This window comes from Musca vetustissima, unplaced genomic scaffold (assembly GCF_032173495.1).
Source record: "Musca vetustissima isolate MV318-11 ecotype Yass unplaced genomic scaffold, APGP_CSIRO_Mvet_v1 utg8618, whole genome shotgun sequence".
Taxonomy (NCBI): domain Eukaryota; kingdom Metazoa; phylum Arthropoda; class Insecta; order Diptera; family Muscidae; genus Musca; species Musca vetustissima.
Genome location: NW_026877478.1, coordinates 96998 through 110563, shown reverse-complemented (window position 1 = coordinate 110563; position 13566 = coordinate 96998). Strand labels below are relative to the sequence as shown.

The window sequence follows — 13566 nt, the reverse complement described above, 5'->3', positions numbered from 1 at the left end:
ATATATTTCTCTGTTCTCTAATCTAGAGGGTCATTTTTTTGGAATATAGATTTGTAATACTTAATTACTCTTACCTGATTTTTTCCTAACTTGTTTACCACAACAATTGTGGAGGTTAGAATTTTTTTATTTGAAGGATTTTAAAAAAATTTTGGAAATATTGTTTTTCAATGAGTGTTAGATCATAATAGAATCCGAACAATTTATCATTATATTTATCAGCAGTTTTGTATGAAATTCGTTTATATTGAAGCCTATTATATATATGTGGCAAAACATTGTAGGTCGGATGTTATCATGGTATGGGGCTATGTCGAGACTTGTCCTATAAAAATCGTCTTTATGTAGGATATTTATACATCACCTGCCAAAAACTGGGCTTCATAGAAACAAGTTTATATTAAAAAGTCCCCGGGCATTAAGATCCAGGACCTCAGATACAATTGTTGTCTATATAAATAAATTCTATAGAAAAATATTTTCACATTTCAACTCACACAAGACCTCAGATTTATATTTTTTGGTCTATATGAACAAACTTATATCGGACCTAATACAGGCGGTACATTTATTTCTGTAAAAACGCAGGTTCTATTTTTCTTTAAAAACTGCGCTTTTGACCTCAGGCAACTGTTTTTCAATCGACAAAATATCTTTTGTTTCACACACACATACATCAAAACATATTTTTTTCTATAGAAAAACAAATTACAGAATTTTAAAAAATAGGGCTTCAGCTCCAATTTTTTATACCCCACACGACTGTGTTGTCAGGGTATTATAGTGCAGCTTCAAGAGTTTGTAATGCCGTGAAATATTGGTCATGTCTGTCCGTCCGTCTGTCTATCCATTATAATTTATAAATACGTACAGGACACAGTTATGCACCAATCATCACGAAATTATGCATGTAGGACCGATTTTGGTCAAAGAAGACCCCTAATTTGTTGGTGATGCGTTTTCATATGGGGGATGAAATGGGCCAACAACTTTATTTTTGTCGGGTTTTCTGGTCGCTCTACAGACCACACTTATGATCCCAACACCACGAAATTTTACACCGGGAAGGGAATCTGGCCATAGAATACGTATGACTGTTTTTATGAGGATCGGTCAATATTTAGCGGGCCAAATTAAGCCAGACTTTTGTTTGAAGAATAACAAAACTTGATATAGACCCAAGAAGTTGATACCAATTGATACTTTGAACAGCTGTTTTGATGATGATCGGTCAATATTCCGAGGGTTAAATCAACCAAAACCTAAAGTGATCAAATTTTTATTTGTTGTCGCGTAAATAATCACCTTGAAAATATGCCTATAATCAGTCAAGTGGGTGCTAATATCGCAAAATATTGTCCAGGCTCAGAATATAGAACCCCAGAAAGTTTGATTTTCGTGGTAGGGTATCATATGGTCCTCTCCATTCACTGGTTTTAAATTGAATTCACACAGGACCCTGTGTTCAAATTATGTTCCTCTATTGAACACTATGTGCTATATCAGCCGATTGCCATCCTTGGGTGGAGTTACATTAGCCCTTTCTTTAGACGCTAACAGGACTGTACCTCCTTGACCACAAACTAACGTGGAAAATGGATGTTGAGGAACGCACTTAGACAGGTCTTATAGCGCTCTACTCCTTCAAGAACTCTATAGGTAAGAGTTGGCGACTAAAACCGGAGCTAATACATTGACTGTATGTAACGGCTGTACTTCCCATTCTTACACTGCCTTGTATGGTGGCAAGGAGCCAATAATAATACACTGCTGGCTAAAATGAATACTGCCCAGCGATCGGAGTCAATCCAAATTACTGGAGCGCTAAGAAGCACCCCACACGCAGCCTTGAATGCAATCCTAAATTTCCAACCACTTTATTTTCTGGTTAAATTCCAGTATGGGCACATCTTGCCCTGAGGTTTCGGAAAACATATGCCTAGAAGTCGCTGAATTTTGACCATGCTAGTATCCTAAACAAAATGTCAGTTTGTGACCTTCTAGAGAGGAGTGCTCACATCAGTGTCAGGGAATCCTGGACAAGTTGTTACCCTTAAGGCATTCAAGTCCTGTGCTCTGTGCTATGCTCTTCGTGATATACGACAGATAGTTAAATTATGTTGGGTTCCAGGTAGCCGACACATAATGAGGTAGCCGATGAGCTTGCTCGAGGGGGTTCGCAGTCGTCCAATCTTCCGACTGAGAGATCTGTACAACCGCCTATTGGCTACTTTTTGGCAAAAACCGTATGAGCTACTGTGAGGTAGTCGGTGACAGATGGTCATCAGAACCTGGATGCAGGATTTCAAAAACCAGCTGGCCAGATTTCCTTCGAGGGAGATAAAATCGTTGTTGGGATCATAACAGGCCACTGCAAGATTGGATCTCTCATTTCCAAATGGGACATTAACAGAGCGTACAGAGCGTAAGGATGAGGAAGAGCTGAAACCAATCGAACATATACTCTGTAGGTGTCCTTCGCTAATTAGCAGAAGACACAGACAGTTTGACAAATATGAAATTGATAATCTAGTATTTTTCTCCGAATACGCTCATATTCTTGATTATTGGCTAAGAAGGAAAAAATGTGTGCTTAATGTGAATATATACATTGGGTCCTATTGGGGTTCCCACATTGCAATATATTTTGCATTAATGTTTTAAGATAAACCCCCAAAATTCTGTTTAAAACAGCACAAATGGTTCAAGCATGATGCAATAATAAGGTGATGTATCACAACAAAAATCTTTGTTTTTGTCTCGACCTTCTGTCAAAATTGTCCATATAATATTTCACATGGTTGGCAACACTGCACATCGAATTCAAGTAAAAATTACACACTTTGACAGTTAATCGAGACATCAGCTGAGCTAAATGGACTACCTATTTATTGTGTTGTGGGTTCAAGGATCACTTCTAGTTTGAAGTCTTATTGACGTATTTAAGAGGAGGAATTAGGAATAAGTAAGTCGACTTTCGACTAATCGATTAATCGAAAGTCATGAAAAGTCTAAAAGTCGAAGTCGACTTTTGATGTTTGAGGAAAGCACAAAGTCATCTTGGACTCGGGAGGTAAATATATTTGCAAATAACGGACTTGATATCCAAAATCACGTGTGGTTTACTTTTGTTTTGTGTCTTGCAGATCTCTGGTCCTCGATGTACTATTTATTATGGTATGGAAAATCGCCGTCTACCCAACTATCAAATACCGTATGACTACGAGGAATAATGTATAATAATCGTCTATAAATTTCCTAAAAATTTCTATTGAATTTGCCGACTTCGACCTTGCACCTAGTTTTTTATGTAAGTTAATCAACCTTTAGAACCTCTTTAAATTTTTTTCCCACAACAGAATTTTTGAGATATTCTTCTATTATTTTTTGTTGTTGGACATCATATTATTTTACTCCCTTATAAGCTCTGCAGCACCAAACTAGTCTTAGGTGAATATATATATTTATTTTGATGTGATGACAGTCTTTTAGATTTCCATTATAATTTTCTTATGTCTTTTTTTCAAAAAAAATATTTTTTCTAACACCCTTTGTGTTCGAATTACCAGCCCACCCCCGAATGAAAAATTTCCAGCCCATCCCTTTGTAAAGTTGTGATTAAATAAAAAAAATGTTCTTAATTTTGGGTTTTTGTTTAGGTTTCTCTTTATATATATATATAAGTATGTATGCTTTTTCTTTCAATGTATATATATAATAATAGAATTGTTTTTTGGTTTCTTGTATGGATAAATTGTTTTAAAAAAAGGTTTATATATTTTGTTGTTGTTCTTGTTTGTTGCTATATGAATTTGACAATAAATTAGTATAAGTAGTTAATTAATTAATGTGACAATTAAACGTTTAAACATAAACATACATATGTAGTATGGCTAATAATGATAATACTATTAAAAAAAATAATACTACACACATACAAATATATTTTTTTGTGATTTTTTTTTTCAATTTTTTTATAGAAATTCTTCTTGTTTTTTCTTCATTTCTCTCTTGGTTTTTGTTATATTAAAATTGTTGTTTTGTGGTTTTTCTTCCATTTCTTTTTTTGTTTCTTTATTTAGTATTACTTTTCAATATTGTTTTCTTGTTTTGTTTTTGAAGAATAATTAAACATTGATATAATAAAGTTTATGGTTAATTAATTATATTTTTTCTTGTTGTTGTTGTTAAGTGTATGCTTGTTGTTGTTTTCATAGAATAAATTGTTTTTTGTTTTTTTGTTTGAATAAAATAAATAAAAATTAAAACTATGTTATCTAAGTTTTTTTTTAGGTTTTTTTATTTTATTTCAATGGTTTTTGTTTTTTGTTTATTTAATAGAGAAAGAGAGTTAAATTTAAATAAACATAGACAATTAAAATTAAATGTATATATATATATTTGTTTGTTTGTATTTAAGTTATAATTTAATGTAATATAATTAATTAAGTAATAATAAATTTAATTTGCTCTACACAATGTGCGCGGTTTTTTGAGAATTTTGTTGTTTAGCATTTGTGTCTCGGTTGCTGTTGTTGTTGTTGTTTTTGCTTTTTTAAAGACATTTCTTTATAAGGAGGTCTACTTGAAATTTTGTTAATAGTATTTTTTTGTTCACATGTGTTACGTTTGTAATAAAATTTTCCATATTTCGGTTTTTTGTTCTTTAGGTTAAGTGGGTGGCTTGGTTATTATTTTCTTTAGTTTAGGAAGGAGGTTTATTTGGTTTCCTGTTTTTAATTTTTTCTTTTTTTGTTTTCAAATATAGCGCTACTTATTTGTATTTGGTTTTACTTTTTTTTCATATGGAATATGGAGTTATTCTCTCTTTTGCTTTGCATATTCAATTTTCTAAAAAAAAGAGCATTTATACTTTACTAAGTAACAAAGACTTTATTGTTGTTATTGGTTTTTTGTTTTTCAAATATTTTCGTAATGTGTGCATTTTCACAATGAATAAAAAATAAATAATTAAATTAAGGGAATTTATATAATTTATTTTAAAAATTAAAGAACAAATTTGACTAGTATTTTTTTAATTTTTTTATTTTGAGAGATTGTACAACATGCATTGAGTATGTGGTAGTAGTCAAAGCATAATTATACGAAGGGTTTTTGTTTTATTTTTTTAATTAAGACAGATATTCTAGAAAGCACGTGAACTCAAAATCATTTTTGTTTTATTAAATTTTAAGCATTAAACATTTGTGTTTTTGAAGAAGTATGCAAATATATAAAGTAAATACCATAGAATTATATAGAGGAATTCGTTTTGAAGAGCAAAAGCTTTTAAAGAGCTTTCCATAGAAATGTGCCAAGGTATATTAATAAGTTCACCCAGCTAACGAAAGTCAGCTGTTTTTTATCAAGTCTAATGTCAACAATTTTGACTTTGTTTACGTTTTGATAACGGCAGTCAATTCATAATAATTCACTTTGGCAGCAAACTTGTGAAGCACCTGATATCCAGCTGTTCTCCCTGGATGACCTTATTAATAGGCCTTGAAATGTGTTGTGTTTTTCTTGCATTCAGATCAGCTGTTATGTGTCAGAAATGCTTCCATTCCTCTTGCTATCTTTCCTTTCCTATAAGTTCAGTATAAAGCTGGGTTTCAAAATTCGAAGATTTCTGTTTTGTCGCATTAGAATGCACGAGCTCTACTTAAAGCAACGAAATCCTAAAGACAAGAAAACATTTTCAATAGGCTGAAACACATTCAGCAATTGGTGTCATTGTGTCGCTTTCAGATCAGCTGTTTCGAATAAAAAAGCTAATTTTGAAACAACGACCAATGCACGGTCTATTAATAAGGTCATCCAGGGAGACCAGCTGCCACCCAAGTTTGCTTTCAAAATCCATTATTGTGAATAGGCTGCCATTATGAAAACGTAAATAAAGTCCACATCTTTCACATTAGACTTGAGAAAAAAACAGCTGACTTTCGCTTGCTCAAAAGAATTTCAACATTTTTTGGAAAAATATAAAAAAACGATGGAAAAAAGCTCTTAGATACCCAACATAATATATTTTGTTAAGAAGGGTCATTAGAAGTTTTTAAAAATTACTTCAGTCTTTTTTTCATCAAACCATTTGTTGTTCTATGTATATATAATTTTCTATATATATATTTGTATAACCATTTGCCTTACACAAAACCATTTATTTCATTTTTGTTGTTGTTCTCGTTTTTAACATTATTTTGTTTAAAACTTGTATGGGTGTTACTCCTTGAGTTAACGTGCATTAAAATATCTGTCTTGGAATTTGTATGTTGTTGTTGTTATTAATGTTACTCTTCGTTAATTTGGCCATGTTGCTGGTAGTTGGCCAAATTCCTATTTATGCTTGCAATCTTATAAAATTATTTGCTGTTGTTGTTTTTGTTGCGTTTTTAGTTTTTCTTCTTTTTTTGTTTCAATTGATGGATGAGCTTAAGCTGTCTTTGTTTTGTTGGTCTTAAAGCTTACTTGCAAAACACGATTACCTAAAGTATAACCATTCAATGATTGTATAGCCACAACCGCTTCATCGTAATTGGTCATGGTAACAAAACCGAAACCTTTACATTTGCTGGTCTGCAGGTCACGGATTACCTTAACCGATTGGACGGCACCGAATGGGCCAAACAATTGCCACAAGACGTTCTCCTCGGTTTCGGGTGCCAAATTGTAAACGAATATACACCAACCGGAACCGGTTATGGCGTTGCCCGGCAATATGGAATTGGCCAAGAGATCACCAGCCAATGGAGAATATCTAAAGGTGGTTTGGAAATTGTTCGAGAGAGAAAGAAAGAAAAAATATGGAATTAGAAAATGCTGTGTTATTAAATAAACTAAAATATATTTAATTGTTTCCTTTTATTTTGGGACAAAATAATATACAAAACTTTTAATATTTGGTTTGGTTTATTTTTATTTTTTTAATATATTAAAAGTTTTGCATTGTCTACATATAGTATTTGGGTTTCTCTAAAAATGTTTACTTAAACTAAAGTAGTTTTTTTTATTGTCAGTATTTATTGCTGCATGCTAAGGTGTTGATTTTTTTTTTAATTTAAGTGAGAGAGAGAAAAAGGTCAAGAGGAATATTAAGGCCTGTTAATAAACTCATCATCAGGGAGACCAAGATCGATTAATAAGGTCATTCAGCAAGCAAAAGTCAGCTGTATTTTCTCAAGTCTTGTGACAAAAAATTGGACTTTGTTTACTTTTCATAGAGGAAGTCATTCACAAGCATCATGATCCAATAATAAGGTGATGTATCACAACAACAACCTTTCACTTTGTCTCGATTATCTCTCAAATGTTTCCTTATAATATTTTACATGGTTGGCAACGATGCACATCGAATTCAATTAGAAATTACGCACTTTGACAGTTAATCGAGACATCAGCGGCGTTAAATGGACTACCTGTTTATTGTGTCATGACAAGCATGGGTTTCGACAGAAAACTTAAGAGGCAGCTGATATTCAACAGGTCTTCCCGGATGACCTTATTGATAAGCATTTAGGGAGACTAGCTGGATATGAGCAGTTGTTAATGTTTGCTGTCAGAAAACATTATTGTGAATTGACTTCCATTATGAAAACCTAAATCCATAACATACTAAATAGGTACTCCATTTAGCACAGCTGACTATCCGATCAACTGCCAAAGAGCATATTTCATATGGTTGGCAACACTACACATCGAACTCAAGTAGAAATTACCCACTTTGACAGTTAATCGAGACATCAGCTGCGCTAAATGGGCTACCTATTCATTGTGCCATGGTTTCTACTTGAATTTGGTGAGTACCTTAATAGATACAATTTGGCAGATGGTCGGGTAAAAATCAACTGTTTTCTATTATACCGTATGCCAAATTTTATCTATTACGTTTTCACATGGTTGGCAACGTTGCTCGTCGAATTCAAATGAAGAATGATCGGATAGTCAGCTGCGCTAAATGGAGTACCAATTAATTGCCATGACGTAACGTCCAAATTTTTGATATTAGACTGAAAAAAAAACAGCTGACTTTCGCTAGCTGTAATTCATTAGGGGTATTCACATGTTGGATGGAAATTAAAAAAAATGATTGGAGACTTAAATTCTGCATCGGAAAGTCTAAGCAAAATAACTTGGAATGTTAAATAGGCAACGAAGCAGAACATTTCTTTACCGGATTGAATAAATCGACAATTCTTCATTTTTAGTAGGTGTACGAATATTAATTTTTCATACTGTATGTTAGTATGAAAAAAAAAGAAATTTTCTTACAGATATATTATTTTTATATATATTATACTTTTATATATATTATTCTTTATTCACAATTGATTATAAATTAATTATTAATTAAGTTTCTCAAGGATGTACGAATGTGAATTTTGCATACTGTAGATAATACTAGTTCATGCAGTCAACTCTATTGTCCTATACAGACTTCAGATAGTTCAATTGAACTATTCACCGAAAAGAACGTATGACCTAGGCCAGTCTTTATAGTTCACATGGTATAGACAGTACTACCTTCCTGGCAATTGATACGGAATGACCAAGATAAATTGAATACATTTCCGAAAAAAAATCAAACTAAAAGTTTGTTGTAAATTATTTATGAGAGACTCAGAATGATGCATGTGAATTAGAATATAGTGGAATGTGAATACCCTTAATAAAAATAGTTTTAATACGAAAATTCCCAATATTCCCCTTGACCTTTCTTATTAGTGATTGTGATAGATGTTTACAAAAGACACAAAAATGACGGTTGATTATGGTTTTAGTAATAATTAATAAAAAGAAATATATTTTAAAATAAACATAAATTTATTACATTTAAAAATGAAATGTTTTGTTTTTTACAAAAAGAATAAAATCATGGCAAAAATATCAACATCGAAACACATTAAAAATGTAATAACAAAAATTACAAAGACATCTCAAAAACGGAAAAATTAAATAATTAAAAAAAAAACGAAAATGTAAATCACTACAATTGAAACGTTGCCAAAAACAAATTTTATGCCAAAACATTAGTTGCTTTTTTTTTGTTGTTGTAATATTAATTTCAGTTTTTTTTTGTAATTTTTTTTTCGGAACAAATAAAACAATAAAATAACAAAATGAATTCACCTTTGTAAACCCTTGTTAATGGCAAACAGGGGGCTTTTTCCAATGCTAAATTTATAAAAATTAATTGGCCACACGTAAAAAATAATGGAAACAAAAAAATTGTTGAAAAAAAGAAAAAATGTTGAAAAAATATAAAAAATACACAAATTTATTATAACATTAGTAAAATAGTTTTGTTAGAGAAAAATATCTTTGTTTTGGTTTTGTTATTTGATAAATAATATAGAAATAGATTTGGAGAATTAAAAGTATATTTTAGTGTAAAACAGAAATAAATCAATTCTGTGAAAATGCTTAACAAAAATAAAAAGAAATCAAAATTATTGAGAGAATTGGTTAGCAGTTAAGAACGGTTAGTGGTGGATTTGTGGTGTTAAAGGAATTCTAGGATGTTTATATCCGCCAAAACTTGTGTCCCAAAAGTTTGGTTTCGCATAACTTGGAGTGTTGTAGGGAATGGTACAAGGGGAAGTATAAACCTCAAAGGGAAAAGTTAGCTAAACTTGTTTTGAAAAAAAAATATCCCAGAGAAAATTAGTATGTGTAGCCTATAAAGCATGCCTAATCATTTTCTTATGATATGAATTGTCAGAGAGTCTGAATTTTTTTTACTAACTTGTGTGTTCACTTACCTTATACGACCAGCAGATGGTAACGCTCCGGCAGTAAGACGTCTAGTTGCAGCAGCTGCCTGTGGTGTCAGATAAGCAGCCAATGGTGGTGGGATTTGAGCTTTGGCGCTATTGCTTGGATTATTGGCAAATTTAACCGTAATGGGTTCCGTATAACCTTTAGGTGTCTTGCCGTTCAGTTCTTGAATTGCACGCTCGGCTTCGTTGCGTTGATCGAAACGTATAAAGCCAACACCCTTTGAGAGACCTATAAAAATGAACAGCGTACAATTTTGTGGATAAGTAACACGAACTTGTTCACAATAATTGAATACAAAATAAAAAGGAAAATAAAGAACCAAAAATAAACATACCTATGCCATTTAACAATAATTTCTTGATAATCTCAATGTCTAAAATAAAAATAAATAATAAACAAAATGAAAAAAATAAATAAATCAAAAATATGAAATAAAATAAAAATCACAGCTTTATATTTTACCGGCCCTATTATCCATAATTCCATATTTTCGGTTAATCTTTACTCGTTAATTTTAAATATAACGATATTCTACCCGTAACATTTAGCAGATCAACCAGAAACAAAAATTAAGCTACGATTGTGGATAATCGTTTTGGTTGTATCATAATGTAGTGTATAGAAGGGCTTGGTGATACATATAATGGAATAATGCCCTTTGATTGATCACATATTATTCGGACCTAAGATTTAAGACGACAGGAAAAACAATCAAAAGCCGCCGAAAGGAATCGCAATTGTTTTCTTTTCTGTTTTATAGTCATACTACCATGGAAGTCTTTCGAAGGCAGATATGATATATGGCCTCGAACAAATTTTGAAGTAAGCGGGAGTAAAGAGAATGCAGCGTAAAAATGGCTGATGGAAAGAACGTCACAAAATTTCGCTTCAGAAAGTAGTTTCTTGTCAATCGAATATTCTCACTCTCGCCTATAGATCCCTATATATTAAGACATAGGTCTTGCCATGGCACAATAAATGGGTACTTATTTAGCGCAGCTATCAGATTAACTGTCAAAGTGGGTAATTTCTACTTGAATTCGATGTGCAGTGTTGCCCACCAAGTAAAATATTATATGGAAAAATTGTCAGATAATCTAAACAAAAATAAAGGTTTTTGTTTTGAAACATCACCTTATTATTGCATCATGGGTCTTGCCATGGCACAATATATGGGTACTCAATGTAGTGCAGCTAACTATCAGAGTGCATAGTTTTTACTTGACGTGCAATGTTGCCAACCATGAGAAATATTACTAGCTAAGATAATAAAATACAGATGTTTTTGTTTTGATACATCATATTATTATTGCATCGTGGGCCTAGTACCTATCCAGCAAACAAAATACAGTCCAAAGATATCGAAAGTGTTTTCTCAAATGTTTTATAGTAGTATACCACTGACAACTTTTGAAGGGAGATAGGACATATGGTCTAGAGCAATTTTTGGTGTGAGCAGGAGTAACTAAAAATCCCCCTAAAAATGTCTGATGAAAAAAGAACGTAACTGAATTCCACTTCAGAAAGTAATTTGCAGTCAATCGAATCATATCGACCCTCGTATCTTTCATATCACAATAAATATGTAGTCCATTTAGCGCAACCGACTACCCGATTAACTTCCAAAGCGCATAATTACTACCATGGCAGAATAAATAGGTAGTCCATTTAGCGCAGGTGATGGCTCGATTAACTGTCAATGTTTCCAACTATGTGAAATATTATACGGAAACATTTTACAGATGGTCGAGGCAAAAACAAAGGTTTTTGGTTTGATACATCACCTTATTATTGCAGCATGGTTACTACTTGAATTCGTGCAATGTTGCCAACCATGAAAAATATTACTATGTAAAATTTGGCACATGTTCCAAAAAAAGGGTTTTTGTTTTGAAACCTATGGGTCTTGTAGTTATCCCGCCAACAGAAACAACACAGGCCCTTTGAAGGGACACAGACCTGTTCCGTGAATTAAAAGCTAGATGGCGCTGTTTGCATTTTATTGCTAAGAAACCCTGTATTCGTACAGATGGCGACGCTGTGTTATTTGGAAAATCTTTGCGGGAAATAGCAAAAATAATGAATTTCAAAAGCGGTACAAATTTTAAAACGTTTCAAGTTATCTAGAATGCATTGTTCATTGCTACGTCTCCAAATCCGCATCGATCTTTCTGTAAGTGGCGTACAACTGGATTTTTATATGTCTAACTATTCGAACAATATTATAAAAGACATCGACAGATACCGCAAGTGTATTCTTTTCAGCTTTATAATCGTCCTACCATGGAATTCACTTAAAATGAGAAAATGCGATGGCATACGTATATAAATTTTGCATACTGTATGAGGACAGTTTCTGAATAAAGTCGATGGAGTTTTATAAGTAGAACTATTCTGCTATTTAAGTGCTTTGAACAGACGTTTACTGGGCACTATTAAGTGTCAGCAAAGCCGGCTCTAAATCATTAGCCAGTCGGAAAATATATCCTGCAGTTTCATAATCCTATAGCGATCCTGCCCTCTATTACAAGTTATTTCTAATATGTAAACATTAATTGTGAATGAAAATTTAACAAAATTATAATAAAAAATAATAAATATTACAAAAATAATAAATTTTACAAAAAAAAAAATCTGCATATATTTACCGGATATATTATCACAGAGTATGCGAGATGTTATGATTTTGCCATATGGTGCAAATAACGCCTCCAAGTCTGGTTGTGATAAATTTTTGGGAAGACCCGATACATATAAATTAGCACCCTTTATTGACTCCGAACTTGGACGGGCATACGAAACTTTAATGACCTTGTTCTGTAAACGTAAACCGTTCAAGGTGTTGACAGCCTTCTCAGCGTCCTCTGGCCGAACATAGTTAACGAAACCATAGCCCAAACTTTGACCTGCAAGTGGTAGAACTTTTTTATATTAAAACAAATATATATCCAGTAATATAATATTAAATGCAAATAACATACCTTGCTGCAAGGCTGGATTCAATGCCTGCAATGAAGCTGGCAATACTGTAAGGGGAAAGATAGAGAGAGATTGAAATTAATATAAATCGAATATCAGAGAGGGATTTATTCTGATTTCCAAGGGTGGTGAGAGATGTAAGGTTTCCAACAGTCCACAAAGATATTGCTAATAAGAACTTTTTGAAGAATGGCAACACATGTTAAGTGTTGCCAATCTTCTTCAAAAATCTCTCACCCACAGTTTATGGAATTGGAAATCTGGGTTAAGAGTAGTATTTTATTTAAATGGACTTACCCGAAATTTTATCACGCACTAATTTGCAGCTCTCCAATTCACCAATGCTTGAGAACAGGGAACGCATTTCCTCTTGGGTCATGGTCTGTGGCAAATAGTTGACAATCAAATTGGTGCGCGACTCATCGTTGCCATCGACAGAGCCATTGGTGCTGCCATTTTTGATAACAATATCCATGGCATTGGTCATTTTGCTGGTGTTGGTGGTGGTTTGTTGCTGTTGGAGAGTAATTTTGAAAGTTTTTCCGACTAACTGCGCGGGCGAGAAACGATGGCCTTTCCTTTCCAGGAAACTTGAAGTCAAGCTTGGAGCGTTTTTGTGTTGGTTTTCTCTGAAGATTAGTGCTTAGCACAATTTGCGGTTGTTGTTTTAATTCTTGTTTAATTTATAAGAAATCTTATTTTGTTTTTATTTAAAAAAGCGTAGTTCTGTTTGAAATTTCACGGTAATTTGTTTTTCTGTTGTTAGACTGGAGTTTGGAGTTTTAGATCTTTGTATGGATCATAAATTTA

General features: G+C 32.7%; 1 protein-coding gene across 4 annotated transcripts; it reads right to left on the bottom strand.

Annotated features, from left to right (window-relative positions):
- Positions 1-6432: 6432 nt before the first annotated feature.
- Positions 6433-13291, bottom strand: LOC133322069 (ELAV-like protein 3). 4 transcript variants are annotated; one of them, XM_061531132.1, is made up of 6 exons: positions 13054-13291; positions 12759-12803; positions 12426-12698; positions 9759-10005; positions 9127-9171; positions 6433-6757 (listed from the first exon to the last, which is right to left on the bottom strand). In XM_061531132.1, exons 1-6 carry the CDS (start codon positions 13241-13243, stop codon positions 6433-6435), a joined length of 1125 nt encoding a protein of 374 aa, XP_061387116.1. In that variant the 5' UTR covers positions 13244-13291. The 4 variants fall into 4 exon arrangements, with proteins under 4 accessions (XP_061387116.1, XP_061387117.1, XP_061387118.1 ...); XM_061531133.1 differs by having other exon boundaries at positions 12426-12683; XM_061531134.1 differs by lacking the exon at positions 9127-9171.
- Between the last annotated feature and the right edge of the window lie 275 nt (positions 13292-13566).